The sequence below is a fragment of the Pongo abelii genome, chromosome 2, assembly GCF_028885655.2.
Source record: "Pongo abelii isolate AG06213 chromosome 2, NHGRI_mPonAbe1-v2.0_pri, whole genome shotgun sequence".
Taxonomy (NCBI): domain Eukaryota; kingdom Metazoa; phylum Chordata; class Mammalia; order Primates; family Hominidae; genus Pongo; species Pongo abelii.
In genome coordinates this window covers 105,806,360-105,821,799 of record NC_085928.1, presented here as the reverse complement: position 1 = coordinate 105,821,799, position 15,440 = coordinate 105,806,360, and the positions used below count along the sequence as shown (strand labels likewise).

General features: G+C 58.9%; 2 protein-coding genes across 20 annotated transcripts in view; both read right to left on the bottom strand.

The window, feature by feature from the left end:
* Positions 1-142: 142 nt before the first annotated feature.
* On the bottom strand, positions 143-12,500 carry SLC26A6 (solute carrier family 26 member 6). Of its 18 annotated transcripts, none has more exons than XM_009239032.4 (21): positions 9,767-12,500; positions 7,889-8,047; positions 7,663-7,802; positions 7,386-7,496; positions 6,657-6,808; positions 6,295-6,459; positions 6,064-6,216; positions 5,639-5,721; positions 5,408-5,555; positions 5,022-5,135; positions 4,853-4,930; positions 4,479-4,574; positions 4,289-4,395; positions 4,059-4,128; positions 3,041-3,133; positions 2,853-2,960; positions 2,365-2,457; positions 1,297-1,476; positions 1,052-1,106; positions 639-775; positions 143-420 (listed from the first exon to the last, which is right to left on the bottom strand). In XM_009239032.4, the coding sequence occupies exons 1-21, from the start codon at positions 9,787-9,789 to the stop codon at positions 406-408; spliced, it is 2,280 nt and encodes a 759-aa protein (XP_009237307.1). In that variant the 5' UTR covers positions 9,790-12,500; the 3' UTR covers positions 143-405.
* Positions 10,830-15,440, bottom strand: part of CELSR3 (cadherin EGF LAG seven-pass G-type receptor 3) — a 27,185-nt gene continuing 22,574 nt past the window's right edge. For both annotated transcript variants that reach the window (XM_063722099.1, XM_054552172.2), the window contains exons 34-35: positions 14,045-14,930; positions 10,830-12,601 (exon numbers count right to left, since the gene is read on the bottom strand). In XM_063722099.1, the coding sequence (XP_063578169.1) occupies positions 12,574-12,601; positions 14,045-14,930 (914 nt within the window). In that variant the 3' untranslated portion in view covers positions 10,830-12,573. The remainder of the gene's footprint in view (positions 12,602-14,044; positions 14,931-15,440) is intronic.

The following is a 15,440-nucleotide window of genomic DNA, read 5'->3' as shown; positions in this document are numbered from 1 at the left end:
CTCCCCTGCTCTCTACCCTGACCTCCCAAGTCTTTCCTACACCTTCTGCCCTGTCTCACCTTCAGGGCACAGGAAGGGTCAGCAGCCACAGCTGTGGACCACCCACCACCAGGGCCCCACCAAGCCACAGCAGAGCCTGGAGTTGAGCAGACAAATCTTTATTCCTGAGGCTAAAATATGCACCAGTTCCCTCCCTGTACCCCGCCACTGCCAGCCTGACTGCATGCAGGCCCTGTCCCAGACCTGGAGTGCTGAACTTGGAGTCCCAGGACCTCCTTCCCTGAGTTGCGTGTGTGTACATGGAGGGGACTCCTGGGTAGCACCTGGAGGCGGCCTAGGGGTGAGGGGCTTCTCAAGGGTGCCCTGCACCTCCAGAGGTGCAGTCTTGGGCAGGATGCAGCATGTTCAGAGTCTGGTGACCTGAGCGGGCAGAGGAGGGGAGGCTCCAGTCAGTTTCCAAAGGACACAGACCAACCCCCGCCCCTAGGAACAGCTTTATCCAAAGACAGCGGAGAAAGCACTGGGCCCACTGGGGACAGAGCCATGGCCACCAGGAAAGACTCCCTGGAGCTGGGGCCAGGGTGGGGACAAGCAATAGATTAACAAAAAAGAGCTCGGCAGGTCAGAGGTCAGCTCACCGAAACAGGGCTGTCGGGGACAGGCCTCGGGTGTTGGAGGGCAAAGGTGACAGCATCATGGACAGAGGCAAAGAGATGCTTCTTGGTGATGGATGCATCGAAGAAGTGCCCAGCCTCAAGCTGGCTGACCACAGGGCCTGTGGGCAAGAAGTAGGCCTCCCCTGACTCTCAGAACCTCCAGGAACTCAACTCCTGGGAGCCAACAGAATGCCCTGAACTCATTACCCCTGACCTCCACCCCTGAGGCTACAGCTGAATCCACATCACTTATAACCCTGGACTCCTGTCTCCCAGGACACCTCTGACCTCCAGTTCCAGAGAAAGACTCTTTCCTTGTGCTACTTGGAAAATCCCTTGGCCAAAAGTATCCTACCCTCTTCCCAGGTCCCTCCTGCTGTTCCCACCCTACTCACTTTGGCAGGCCGCCATGTACACCTCCACCTCGATCTCCCGGAAGTCATGGAAAATCTGTAGCGGAAAAGGGGGCCAGCCTCAGAGGGAGGCTCAGGGACTTAGAGCGGGGCTCCGGCAGGCTTGGGGAGGGAGTTTAGAAGGGGAACTTTGAGGGTTTGGGGAGTCAGAGGCTGGGAGTGCTCTCAGGGCAAATTACAAGGTCGGTGTGGAAGCTCGAGGGGCCTTGGCCTGCCCCCGTCCTTACATTCTTCAGGCTCTTGAGGCACACAGTGTCCACAAAGGAGAGGGCACCCAGGTCCAGGATGAGGCTGTGGAAGTCTGGCTGAGGCAGGCCCAGGGCCTTCAGTGTGGACCCATCTGGGGCCTTGGAGTCTTCTTGACCATTGGCTGTTGCATCTTCCATCTTATCTCCTGGGCTCACCTGCTGGGGAGCCAGACATGCTGCCAGGGCCACCCATGAGAGGGTGAAGGCAGGACTGGCCACACACAGACGTGCGGGAACACGCAAGGTCAGATGCGGAGCATGCACGGGACACTTAAGGACACAAACATGGGGGAGTCACATAGGTGTGCAAAGACAGGAATGACAGATGTGTGGGGACACGCAGGAGGGCACACCTACTGCTCTGCTACCTCCTGGGCCGAGGCTGCACAGGGACACGAGAAGGGACGGTGCTGGGAGACCCTGTCCCATTCTCATCAGCCAGGGCTGAGTGGGGAGGGGGCCCAGGAGCAGGCCAGAATAGACACAGGCATCCACATGAAACACACGCAGACACCTCGGCACCCTGCCCTGTCTGAGTCTCTAATTAAGTTTGGCATCCTCTTTGATCCCTAAATTTTTTTTTTTAGAGACAGGGTCTCACTTCATTGCCCAGGCTGAATGCAGTGGTTATTCACAGGCACCATTAGAGCGCACTGCAGCCCCGAGCTCCTGGGCTCAAATGATTTTCCCGCCTTAGCCTCCCGAAGAGCTGGGACTACAGGCGCATACCACCACGCCTGCCTTTGACCCCTTGATTTTCTCTCATATACCCAATCCCTTTCCTCTATCCATGAGCAGACTCTGGGGGGAGTCTTGTGGCATCTACAAATTCAAGGTCTTCATCTAGGCCTGAGAATCTAAGCCTAGATTCTGTGGCATATCACGACTCTCTCTGAAGAATATCTGATCCAGCCTCCACTCCTCCTGCCATCAGCGCAACACCCTCGAGCCCACAGCTGCTGGGTCCATGGCATTCCTCATGAGACGTGTGGATCCTGCATCTCTGCAGCTCACAGCTGTCACCTCCTTTCCCACCTCCAGTCTCACCATCGTCTTGCAGTCCTCAACGTTGTTGCTCCTCATGTCTTCAAGGCTGGTGTTGACATTAATGGAAACTGAGGCGCCCTTGGAGGAGGCAGCCTACACCAGGGAAGACAGGGAATGGGAAACAGCTATCCCGGCTGCCATGACAGCCATGTCACATAGGCCTGGTGATGCCCCCTGGTGCTGGGCAGGTAGGTGGGCCAGAACCAGAAGCTATGGGACCTGCAGCAGCCAGGCTGAAGCTCCTGGAACAGCCGTGAAAGGGAAGAGGACTGTGACGGTTCTCACTGTCACTGGTTCAGATGATGGGAGAGAAAATGCTGCCTAGAGCCCAGACCTGCTAGGGGAGTGAGGCAGGGTCCCTGGGAGCATGAGGGAGAAAGGGGAAGGGATGAGGAGTGAGGACGAGGGAGGAGTCGGGGGCCAGGAGAAAGGCTGGGGCAGGGAGAAGGGGGCAGGAGACAGGGGTCACCAGACAAAAGGGGCCCTGCCTGTTTCTGAAGCTTCTCCTCTTTCTGCAGTTGCTTCAGCTTCAGCTGCTCCCGCTTCTTGAGCAGTTTCTTCTTCTGGGAGATAAGGAAGTCGACATCTACCCCGCACTGGAGGCAAACATCAGAGAAGGGTTGGTGAGCTCTCTGGGAGCTGGGGCCTGACACCCATCCTGGGGACTCTGTCTCACCCTCTGCTTCAGCGCATCACTGTAGAACTCAGCGTTGGCAAAGTACACGGTGGCCGAGGAGCGGAAGACCTTCACCCCTGGGACTTCCTTGGCCTGCGGATGAGGCAGAACTGGTGGTGGATGAATCTCCTCTCTCCTGGCTGCATCCTGTTCTCCTGCCTTTCCTTCCCTAGTGTGCCCAGTGCCTGCCACCACCCAGCCCTCTGCTCCCCAGGCTGCAGTCCAGGCCCTCCCAGGGGCTTAGGCCACAAGCCTGGCGGTGTCATCTGCATCCCCCAACAGTGCCTCTCCCTCCCCACCTCTCCTGCCACCACCCAGGCAGGCTTCACAGGCTCTTAACCTTTCTCTTGGGTTTCCAATCCCTGCCTTGTGATCTGTTTTCTGCACCCAGACAGAGGTCCTCCTAGGCTGTCATACCAATCAGACCTTCCCCGCTCCCACCCCATTCAGGTGACAGCCCGGGTCTTTGCTGGGCTCCAGGCATGCATGGTAAGGGCTGGGCTGCTCCCTCATCCTCTCCCATGTCTCAGACCCCTTAGTTCCTCCCCGCACTGCCTAATTGCACTGCGCCCATGCTGCAGGGAACAGCCTTGTTTTATTCCAGAGCCCCCCACCTATGTTCCTAGCACTTGGCCCAAGACCTCTCAGGAGATAAATGGATGACTGAGGACTTAGTAACCCCACTGATCAGATCAGGAAATGCCTCCCTTCCATCCTGGTGCCCCAGGGAGCTGCCACTCCGGCTCTCTGACCCACGGCTGCTCTGCAGGTGGAGCTTATGCTGTTGACTCCACGACAGACGCCTCCCCAGCCCCAGACCCATCTCTGTCCACTCTCCCTCTGTCCCTTCATACCTCTAGAGGGGGTCGTAGACCTAAACTCCTCCCTTGAAATCCCAAAGACCAAAGCCAAAGTATCCTCAGCCCCCAGTGCCCTGGCCAAGTGTGGAACGAATCCACAAAGGCTCATTCTTCCTCCGTCTCCCCATCCACGCCATCTCGCTCAGCCCGACACTCACCTCTGAGTACTCTGCCACATCTCTGTAAATATCCGTGTCTGGGACCTGCCCCAGGACAGAGTAGTGGGGCCTGTGGAGGAGAGAGAGAATGCATGAAGAGGGGGCAGCAAAAGGGGATAACAGAGGGGTCCGAAGGAGCCTGAAGTCCCCAGAGATGTGGGGAAAGCTGCAGGGAGCCCTGTGGCACTCCCTCACTAGCTGGAATGAGGGGACCAACATGGTGGACTCACATCTGTGTCCGGACCACCACGAGCAGCAGGGAGAAGATGACCGCAACCACCAAGCCAAGGTCCAGGTTCAGCAGGATGGTGGCCGTGAAGGTCACCAGCCAGATAAGCTGAAAACAGAGGGCAGCGGTTGGAGGGTGGCGAGGAGCCATGGGGCTGCCCAGTCCCTGCCCCGGTCTCCCAGGGCACTCACCAGATCCGCCCGATTGGCCTTCCAGAGGGAACGCACGTCGCTGAGCTGCCGCAGCATGCCCTTCAGGTTCACAATGATGATGGCTGCCAGGACCGCCTGAGGTGGGGACAGTGCCACCAGGGGCCGTTGACGGCACCCGATGCTGACAACCCTCCCCATTAAGGCAAGGCCAGACTAAGCCCAAGCACTCAGGCAGAGCCCCAGACACAAACCCCCACCCAGCCCCTGACCCTTGTCTCCAAATCTCACCTTGAAGATCTCAGCCTTGAAAAAAAGAACCTAACCTTGTGTCCCTACCCCTCGCCTGAACCTAGACTGGCTGATTTGAGCCCTGGCCTGGCCAAGACCTGAAGCCTGGCTGGGTGGGGGCTCACCTTGGGCAGGTCATGGAAGAGTTCCCCAAGTTTGACAATGATGAGGAGGATGAAAAGGGAAGAGATGGCTCCAGCAACCTGTTCGGGGAGGGGGTGAGCAGGGGCGAGACCCCCTTCCCCAGGCAAAGCAGTGTGCATGCCCACACCCATGCCCACACCCAAAGCCCACCTGCGAGTTGCCCCCGGTGCTCTCCTGTACCAGGCTCCGAGACATAGAGCAACTCACGGGGAAGCACTGGAAGATGCCTCCGATGAGGTTACTGAGGCCCAGGGCCACCAGCTCCTGACGGGGGACAGTGTGGGTGTAAGGAGACTTCCTAGAAGTGGCTGGTCACTGTTCCACTGTATCTAGACCTGTGCATCTCCAATCTCCATCCCCACCAAGTGGCCCCCAGAGACTGGATGCTGTCCCACACGTCCTGCTCTCCTACCCTCAGTCCCCCACGTGGCCTCAGCACATCTGCTATCTCCCCGTGTCCCACCTGTTCCTCCCCCACCCGTTGCTGGCGCCTCCATACACTTGGATGCCTCCTACACATCCCGCATCACCCAGACCTGGTTGCTGTCCACCCGGTAGCCGTGCCTCAGGGCGAAGATCTTCCCCAGCGAGATGGCAATGGCGAACCCAACCACAGCGATGGTGAAGGCGCTGCCCACGAGCTTTGAGAACAGCTGAGTGTTGGGGGCCACTGGGGGCACCAGCCTGTGAGAGGTATCCGTGAGGCCAAAGCAAGGTCCTGGCCTGGCTGCCCAACCCTCCCTGACCTGATGGAGGCCAGAGCTCACCCTGCAGGGATGTTGCCCACGACATCTACCTCAAATCTGTGCTTCAGACCCATGCCATAGGAGATGCCTGTGGCCCCGATGAGCTGTGGGAGAGGACAGAGTCAGGGAGGCAGATGCTGGCATCCTGGTCAGGGGGACACATAAACCACTGTGGGGTGAGGAGGGAGACACTGGGCAAAACCTTCTTCAGGGGTGGGAAAAAGTCACGTAGGGTGAGAGGCAGGCAACACCATTTCGGCTATGGGGAGATGCTGTCAGGGGCAGGAAGAAACCAACATAGGGGCTTTCTGCTGTGCCCCCCACAATACCCAAGAACCCTCCCAGCCCCCCTCCAGCTGGCCCTCAAATACAGAAGGCTGCCCACGTGGCAGGGACCCAGCCTGACCTGCCCTTCTCCCCTGCCCGCCACTCCCTGGCCCTCGAACCGTGAGCAGCTCCCCGGGTATCGGTATGGGCAGCTGCTGCTGCAGCTTGTCATTCAACAGCTTCACCACCACGAGCACCACCCCAGCCACAGCTGCAGTGACCACGGTGCCAACCTTGCTCTGGGGCAGCTTCCGGCAGACCTCCAGCACTGTCTGAGGAGAGGCCGGGTCACAGCCAGCACTCAAGGCCATGGGGCACACCTACCCCTCCCTCCTCCCACCCTCACTCACATAGATGAGGGACAGTGGCCCAGAGTGGCTGCTCAGATGGAGGCCAAACACATACTTGAGCTGTGAGACGAAGACCTGCACAGCTGCAGCTGTGGTATAGCCTCGGACAAGAGGCTCTGACAGGTAGGTGACCACGAAGCCGAAGTGGATCAGGCCCAGCCCCACCTGTGGGGCGGCCAGGGGCAGTCAGGAGAGGCAGGGGTCCTGGGGTTGCTGATGAGGAGCGCAGGGCAAGTGGGATGGGAGGGGGATGAGTGGATGGCGAGAGGAGGACGACGATGGTCAGACACTCAGGGGAGTACAGACGGGGCAGTGGCGGGAGCAGAAGTGGTGGGGGGCACATATTCCTGACTGTTCCACACCTGGAAGAGGCCAACCAGGACACTGAGCGTGGAGGCCACCTGTACCCGGGCAGCGTCTCTGGCTGTCTCATTGATCATGGAGTCGTTCAAGGCCTGCGGGGCCAGGGATTCTGTCACACTGCCCACCATCACAGACATGACAGCAAAGGTCCCTGTAAGGACGGCACGGGGCAGGTCTGAAGGGGAGAGGACACTGCCTTGCCCTGGAGCCCTGGTCTTAAGAGAGAGGCCAGGAGATTTCCAGTTCTGGACAAATGTACTCAGATTATGGCTGCATGAACAGGGACAGTGCTGGCGGTTCCGGTTTGGCCAGGCCAGGAGTGAACCCTGAGCTCACGGGCCCTTAAGCGTGGCTAGAAATGCTGGCCCTGCCTCATCTACCCTGTCCCACCTGTGTCTACTGGTCCAGGGACACAGAGGCTCTCTGTGGAGTAGGGAAGGGGTCAGGGCTTGCCTCAGGCTGCTCAGGCCTCTGCCAAGTTCCAGGCCCCTTGGGCTGCCTCACCTACTCACATCTTCCTGGAGCCAGGGCTTTGAGGTCCCCTGCCTCTGTGGTCCTACAGTCAGGGGTCTAGTCCTGCCTGGGGATGACGCGTGGGCTAGCTCAGGGATGCAGCACCAATGCTGCCCTCTTCCCCAGCCGCTCCTGCCCTGCTCAGTGCCGCCTCACCCTGCCCTCCATGATGGATGTGGGCATCCTCCTGGAAGGCTAGGCCTGCCTCCACTTACCCACAGAGATGTGCCGGGAAGTGCCAAACAGGAAGTAGATGAAGACGGGGTAGAAGGAGCTATAGAGGCCAAACACAGGGGGCAATCCAGCCAGGAGGGCGTAGGCCAAGCCTAGGGGTAGAATGGTAGCAGTGCGGGCCTGGAGAGCAGATCTTGAAACGATAAGGGAATCCCAGCCCTGGGTCAGGTGCCATAGTTCCAAGGTAGAGGTCATGGCCCCAGTTTTGGGCATCACAGACCACAGGGTTTCCAGGCCGACGCACTGAAGGTGGCTCACCCTGTGGAAGCTGCATGATGGCCACACTCAGGCCGGATAACAGGTCACCCACGAGCCAGTCACGCACAGGATACCGGGGTAACCAGACCAAAACCGGGAGGTGTTGGAGTAGAAGGGCACGGGCCCGAGCACGGGAGCACCTGGGGACATGATATGAGGGGTAGGTGTCAGGAACAGGGGCTACCTGGGCCCTGCCAGCGCCCCCAGGCCCCAATCTTGGCCTTACTGCAACCAGGTCTGCCACTGGCGGGTCCTAGGTGCTGAGCCCCAGCGCCCCAGCTCCTCCAAATGCTCCTGGTTCAGCAGCGGCCGTTCCATGTGGTAGTCTCGCCTCCGCAGCTCCATTGCTTGTGTTGCAGACAGCAGTGCCTGCGTGTCCCTCGGTCTGGGGTGGCAAGACCAAAGAGATACAGTGAGGGCATCCCTGGCCCAACCTCCCCTACACCTCCACCTAGGACCAGAGAGTTACCTACCTGATTTTTCTGGGCCCTAAGATCAAGGTACAGTATTCCAGCCCCCAGCTGGCATCTGTGGGCCACATGCCCAAACTCAGACAGGGGCAGTACCTGAACTTTGGCTGGTGAGAAAGCCTCTTTCTAGGACAAAGTCCCCCAAGTAGGGACCGCAGGATGAGCACTATCTATACCTCCAGCCAAGATGTGGCTGCCCGTGCTGAGTGTTCTACCAGTCCAGGTCCCAGGCTGCTCCCTCCCCCACCCAATCCCTCTCCCCTAGCCAATCCCTGTCCAGTCCCCAGGTCCTCCTCCAGCTGCCCCGGGAGCCCACTGCTGGCTGAGAGCACACTCAGGGAAGGGGTCCAGCAAACCAGCGGTCCAGGTCCTCAAGCAACTCCTTTCCCAAGCCTCAGGCCTCAGATGAGACCCTCCCCTCTAAGGGAAGGAAAGTGTTGGGGCCAAGCTTGCCCCTGGGCCTCCAGCCCCAGGGTTCAGGTTGTAGATGGCTCAGGCCTGGTATGGGGAAGCCAAGGATTGGCTCTCACCTGAGAAGGAGCTTGCTCTTGGAGTGGCAATCTCTCACCTAGAGGGAGAGGCTCCCGCCTGGAAAGGGAAGTACCCACTTGAAGTGGGGGAAAGAGCTCACCTGGGAATAGAAGCTTTCAAGGGGAATCTCACCTAGAGGAATCTCTGACCTACCAGGGAATCTTTACCAGCCAGGCAAGTTCTGACATAGGGGGAATCTTCCCTCTGCCCAGAGGTACCTACTTGAAGTCAGAGAAAGATCTTACATGGGAAGAGAAGACCTAGAGGGAGAGGGTTCTCACCTGGGGGGTACTCTCCCATAGGGGAAGCTCTGACCTCGGGGGAGGCTCCCACGTGGAATGGGGAAAAGCTGTCACCTGGGAATAGAACTCACAGAGGGATCTTACCCGGGGGAAAACTCTAGCCTGTTGGGGAAGCTTTCACCAGTTAGGAAAGTTCTGATCTAGGAAAAGCCCTGACCTGGGGAGAGGATCCCATTTGAGGGACAGGAACTCACCTGAGAAGGGCCTCTAACCTGGCTGTACTGTTGGAGGAGTGTGGAGTGGGTGCAAGGAAGATCCTCAGAGACTCTTGGGACCGCTATCTCAAGGAGATCTTAGAGCCCCCTCTCCTTTCCTACGTGAGTCACTCAGGTCTTCTTAAAGGGCTCCCTCCCCCGACAACGTGGGGCCCGCGTTTGGAGGGCGGAGCCTTGATCATTGGCCCCTCCCTGTAGGAGGGCAACTGGGGCCAGAAAGGCCGGAGCGCTCACTCCGCGGTCAGTGGAGCCGGGTGGACTCGGGACCCAGCTGAAAGCAGCTAGTCCACGGGCCGCCGCCAGGGACTCCCGGCCCCCACGCACCCCCGCCGGCACGTCTCCTGGCCGGGCTCCTCCGCACGGAGCTGCCTCCCTGTGGCCTGGGATGGCCCTCGGGCGTCACAGCAGCGGCTTTCCGCACAGCCCAAGGGACTGGGGTCGCGCCGGCTCCCGCCCCCACCCCTTGCTGCAGAGGGGCAGCCGCCTGCAGAAAATCGGCAGAGGTAAACCGAGGCGTCGCAAGTGGAGAATGCCTGCTCCAGCGAGGCGCTTGCGCGGGGCCACCGAGGCTGTGCGCTGAACTCACCCCGACGCATCCGCCAGCCCCATGGCTCGCAAGTTGTCCGGTGCGGGCTGCTCCTGCTGCTCGGGCTAGAGGCCTCTACGCTCCGGAAGGCGGCGCCGGGACCGCGTGAGGCCAGCTGCGCGCTCCCGGGGGCTAATCCCGGGGCAGGACGGGGAGGCTTGGGCCAATCAGCGCGCTGGGGCGGGGCCTAAGTGGCGCGCGCCGGGCGGGGTGAGACTGGAGAAGGAGGATTTAACCGCTTCCTCCCCGGCGACCTGGCCTATGAGGCCTCTCGCTGCTCGCCCGGCCGTCTTCCCGGAGCTGGATGGGACTGCAGAACTGGAACTAAGCACCCGCGCCAGGCTGGCCGCAGTCGCGCCCCCGGGCCCTGAGTAGGTTGAAACTGATCCCAGGTCCTGGCTCGGCGGAAGGTACTCACGGAGTGGGAAAGGGAAACTCCACTGGCCGGTGACCCCAGCCTTAACTCGTAGGGTATCCAGGTCTGTGGGGCCTCTCATGCCTTCAGCTGAGAGCGCCACCCGCAGGCTTTCTGAGACTACGCATGTCTTTGAGACCCAGAGCCCCTTTTAACTCTGGCCACCCAGGCCAGAAATGGTTGGAGGATCCCCTCTGCTGCACTAAGCACAGACCGGACATAGCTCCCAGAAGGTTACTGCGCGGGCCGCCGAGGAGAATGGTGGGGGTCAGTGTTGTTGGGTGGGCGTCAGTGCTGTTGGGTGGGCAAGGCAGGAACTGCAAGAGCAGTTTCACCCCAGGTGAGGACAAAAAATGCCGGGTCAGGGCTGCAGACCCTGAAGAATTAGGAAGTCCTGTTGCCGTTGCCTTGACCAGCGGGGAGGCTTCCCTTAGCGCCTTATTCTCAGCACCTGTGCTCCAACATCAGGCCCCAATCACAAAATGAGGGGCCAGATTTCAAGGTGAAAGAGATCTGCCATGAAATGGGCTAAAAGTAGCTGGATATTCTTGGGAGGGGCTCAGATTCCTCCCAAAGGTCAGTCTGGCTTGAATCATTCACAGCTTCCATCCTACCTCCCCAGCCCCCAACAGGAAAAGGCAACAACTGTTTTCTATAGAAGTTTATTCCCAAAACAGAGCGCGGCTTCACGGAACAATTTACACAGACAGGAAAGAGGGCCGCTGGGCTGGAGGAGGGGAACCCCAGAGAGGGGCATCTACGAAACCTAGGACATAGCAAAGACACCCTCCCACCCCCCAGCAGGCCACTCAGCCCTTCAAGAGCTGGGGTCCTTCTGGGTAAGGAGAGTTTGGGTCCTGGCTGGTGGGATTTAGCTCCAATCAGGGAAGTAGAATTTCTAATCTCCCAGGAAACTGCTTCCCAAGAGTATGCATGGGGTGGTGGGTGAGGAGGTGTCTGCACAGACCACCCCCCAACCCTGCACAGCCACTCTCCCCAGTGGTTAGAGGACGCCTACTCTCAAGGTCTTCTGGGTCTGCTGTTAGACAGGGGACTCAAGGCTGACCTTCGGCCTGGGAGAGCTGGTGGTTAGAAAAGCCCTCAAGATGGCCAGGTCAGGGTCCTCACAGGTGGGTCCGCCAAGTCCCTCTCCCACTTTCCCTACCTTTCACTTGTAAACAAAGGGAAAAAAAATTATCTACTGTAAACAAAGTATAAAACTCAAAGTTTTGAGTTGTAAACAAAGTAAAAACATTTTTTGAATCTGGACTTGTAAACAGTCACAAAATTTTAAAGTCTTCAGTTCTGGACAGCAGACAAAATAGCAAAAGTAAGAGTTTTGTGAACAGGGTCATAACAGTCATTTTTCCCTTTTTAAGGGAATAAAGGAGGAGTGGAACGGAGTCACTTCCTGCAGCCCAGGTGCCTAGGGCCACGGAGGATCCTGTAAACATAGGAGGCAGTGGCACCTACATTCTGGGTCTTGAATTCCCTTGTTTCTGCTCCCTTTGCTCACCTTCCCACCCTACCCTTCAGAATCAATTCAAGCAGGGGGCAGTGTCAGGGAATCAAATGGCACCACAGACAACTTTTGCTTGCTGCAGGGGCAGGTGAATGACCCCTCCACCGACCCTCTGCAGGAATGTCTGACTAGAGGCCCAAGCCCCTCCCAATGGGAGACAGGGAAGCCTTGCTCTGTAAACACGACATCAGCTGCTCCACCAGCACCCCACAGCATCAGTCCTAGGTCATAAGGCAGTAAGTGGCAGGGACTCCACATAATAAACACACACATCCACCGGGAGGGGCTGTATGAGCAAGCCCCCATGGGGAAGTCAGAAGACCCCTGTTTCCAAGACCAACCCCCAGCCCCAGAAGTTTGGCCTTTGGAGCATTCAAGAAAAAGCAAAGAACAATTCTGTACTTTGGGCCCCTGATGATACTCAGATCAACTTGGGAGTGGAATAGGGGGAGGAAGGCATGTGTCCCACTCATCTGAGTCCACCCCAGGAAGGAGAGAGAGATGAGCATAGGGTTTGCTCGGGACCCAAATGGGGTCAAACTGCATCTCTCCCTCTATCTCCCTCCCCCTCCCAGCCCAGCCTCAAACTCCCCAGGAGACAGAAAAGCTGAAAAATAACATAAGCATCTCTCTGGTTACAAAGGTACAAAACATATAAAAGTCTCCCTCCAGTCCCCCCTCTCTGCACCTGTCACACGCATGCTCACAGATGCGCATGGAGCTTCAGCCCTGCCACATCAGGTAGAGCTGGGGCACCCACCACTGGGGAGCAGGAGGCTGCCTTGGGATCTGCCCCCACTCCTGGAGTCTCTCCTGTTAGCCTAGATCCTCTGTCGCCCTCAGCTGTTCCTCGTCCACGCCGTCATCCCCTCAGGAGTGACCCTCACTTCTGGGAACTCTGGAGGCACATGAGGAAATCAGAGGTTGGTGCCCAGAGGACTCCGAGTCAGGCGGCTCTGGACTGCCCCACCACATTTGGCCTGGGTGCTTCCCTTGCCTCCACCATTGCTCTCGCCTCTTAGCCCCCAGCCCCTTCATGCCCACTCCAGGGTTCTCAGAGTCCTCTATTCTGCGCCCCTAGACTCAGCAAGGCTCCTTGGCTGCCCAGGTGTTTTCTCTAAGTGCTTCAAGAGCACCTACTGTTTACAGATGTTATGCTGAGCACTTGACAGATATCTCATAGATTTCCACATCTCAGAGTTTGTTACTACAGACTTCTTTACAGAGAGGAAACTGAGGCCCAGAAAGGCTTGCCTCTGCCTAAGGTCACGCAGCTAGTAAGGTAAGACACAGAGCTCAAACTCAAACCTGTGCGACTCCAGAGCCTGGACCCCTGCTTAGTCCCTGGTCTACCTCCCAAACAGCCAGACCCCAAAGCTAGACTGCAGGGGGACCCAGGCCGTGGGTTAGCTCCCTCTGGTCCCCACCCCCCAGTAGCCCTCAGTGCCCAGGCCCCAGGACCCAGGACCCCTAAACCCCTGCTCTTTCCTCCTTCCTTTGTCCTCTCTGTGCCCTAGGTCCTGCTCAGTTCTGTTGATCCCCTGCCCCACCCCTAGGGCCCCCTTCCTCCCCAAGCCATCTCTTACCCCACAAACCTCCAGAGCCTGACCCAGCTGTTTCTCCTCCTTGAAACTCAACTCTCCTCTGGGCTTACAAGAGACCTGGCAGCTCCTGGTTCCTCCCCACTCCCACCAGTCCCTCTCACACTCCTGTGTATCCAGCTACTTCCTGGGTCTGTCTGCCATCCCCTTCCCCACAGATGCTTCACACATACCCAGGATGAACCAGGTTCCAACTCAGTTCCTGTGAGCCCCACCCCAAAGTGTCCACAGACAGGAGGAACTCAATATTGACTGAATACATCGATGAATGAATGATTTATCCTCAACAAAGCAAGCCCTTCAGCCTGGTATATCCTGGCACCACTTCCAGCCTCTCCTTGTCCTATACGACCCCCTAGGCGAAGCTTCCCAAGCAAGGCCTCCTGCTCTCCTCCCTGCCCCTTGCATATTCCAGGTCATCTCCCACTTCTAGGCCTCAACTCCTGCCCTCCTGTCCGCTAACTCAACCCATTGGAAGGCACCTATTTCTTCTTAGCCTGGGAGGTGCTGGGAAGGCTGGCTGGCTCCAGTCACACAGCCAGCAAGTCCCTGCTAGTCACACCCCCATTTCTTGCCAGATTCCTGTCCCCAGCCTGTGGCCCTCTGGCTGTGCTGAGCCTGGGGTAGCCCACACCTGTCTGCCAGCCCTCATCCCCTTCTGTGGCAGAATACAGGGCAGGGCACATAGGAGGTTGCCCTAAGCTGATGAGGGTGCGAGCAGGTGGCTGGACCATACTTACTCTGAGTCTGGCGACGGCTCCGTGATGCTGTGAGATGTGGCAGAACGTGGCGTGGAGGGCCCAAGCACAGAGGCTGTGGCAGAAGGTGTGGCAGTGGTGTGAGGGCCCGAGGGTGTGCTTGAAGATTGCACAGAGGAGAGGGCCGAGGAGTTGAAAGAGGCAAGGATGGAGGAAAGAATGTCCAGCTGTTCTGTGGAGGGGCCGTGGCTGGGGCCACTGACCGGGTCCTCCCTAGCTCTGAGCAGCTGCGGGGGTGGCCCAAGGGCTTCTCGTGAGGGGTGCCGGCTAGGCACCTGGTCCAGCTGCTCCCGAGAGTTCGAGCTCCTAGACAGAGAGTCCAGCGGCCGGGATGGCAAGAGGGGGTCCCTTGAGAGTTGCCGCTGGGGAGACAGGGGTAGAGGTGGCGGCTGTGGATCAGGGTCCCGGGTGCGGCGGGGCGGGGGCAGCGTGCTCAACCACTCTCGAGGTGCCCCTAAGTCCAGCGCATCCCGTGACCCGAAGCGGCCAGCCATGGTGCCAGGGTAGTCCCGGGGTGGCTGCCTCCGTGGCAGGGTGCTGCCCCGATCTCTGGGCTCCAGTCGGCCTGGTGCAGCGTCCATGCATTCCTGGGACCCTGGCCGGCTCAGGGGACGTAGAACAGGGGCAGGGGCTTCCTCTAGTCGCTCACGGCTCAGTTGCCGCCGGAGGAGCAGGTCCAGCTGTTCTCTAGAAGAGTAGCGGCTGGCTGGCTGTGAAAGGCTACCTGTGCCCCCGCCAGCATAGATGCGACCATAAGAGGCAGCTGGCACAGCACGGTGGCCCAAGGTGGCTGCACGGCACCAGGACAGCTCAGGGGCACCTCGGGTCTGTGGCACCAGTGGATATTGCAACCGGTTCTTCAGGATGCCTGTGAGAGGAAGAAAATGGGGGGCAGGGTGTGTGTGGGAGGGGGAGGGCAGGCAGGAATTGCTGAGTCTAGGGGTGTGGTAGCCCTTGGGATCCTTCCAACACAAGGTTGGGAGCAGGAACCCCTTGGGGAGCAGCAGAGGCAACCCTGGTGGTCCCAGACAGGCAGCAGGACAGGGGTCAGAGTGGAAGGGCAGTCATCTTCCAGTTGTGGTCCCGGGGCAAGGGGAGGGCGGGCAGGTCCCATGGTGCAGGGGATGGGGCAAACTCCCTGAGGTCAGAAGAGGGGCAGCCCTCAGGTCCTGACAATGCAGGCCTGGCTGAAATGCAGGAACCCCCTGGGTTGGACTGGAGCAGTCCCCAAGGTCCCTGTGATGCAAGGGTGAAGGCAGAAACCTCTTCTCTGGGTCCCCATAAAAGCAGAGTAGGAGGCAGAAATCTTCCAGATCAGAGCAGGGGCTCTGGGATCTGGGTGGGGGGCGGGGGGAAGCAGCTCCTAGGGTCTCTGAAA

What these genes read in the sequence shown, in the direction of transcription:
- SLC26A6 (XM_009239032.4), bottom strand. Translation starts at nt 9,789, where the DNA reads ATGGGGCTGGCGGATGCGTCGGG. An exon ending in GTGATGCGCTGAAGCAGAGG is followed by an intron (nt 2,961 to 3,040) that starts GTGAGACAGAGT and finishes GTTTGCCTCCAG; the next exon opens with TGCGGGGTAGATGTCGACTT. An exon ending in GCCTCAAGAGCCTGAAGAAT is followed by an intron (nt 1,107 to 1,296) that starts GTAAGGACGGGG and finishes TTTCCGCTACAG; the next exon opens with ATTTTCCATGACTTCCGGGA.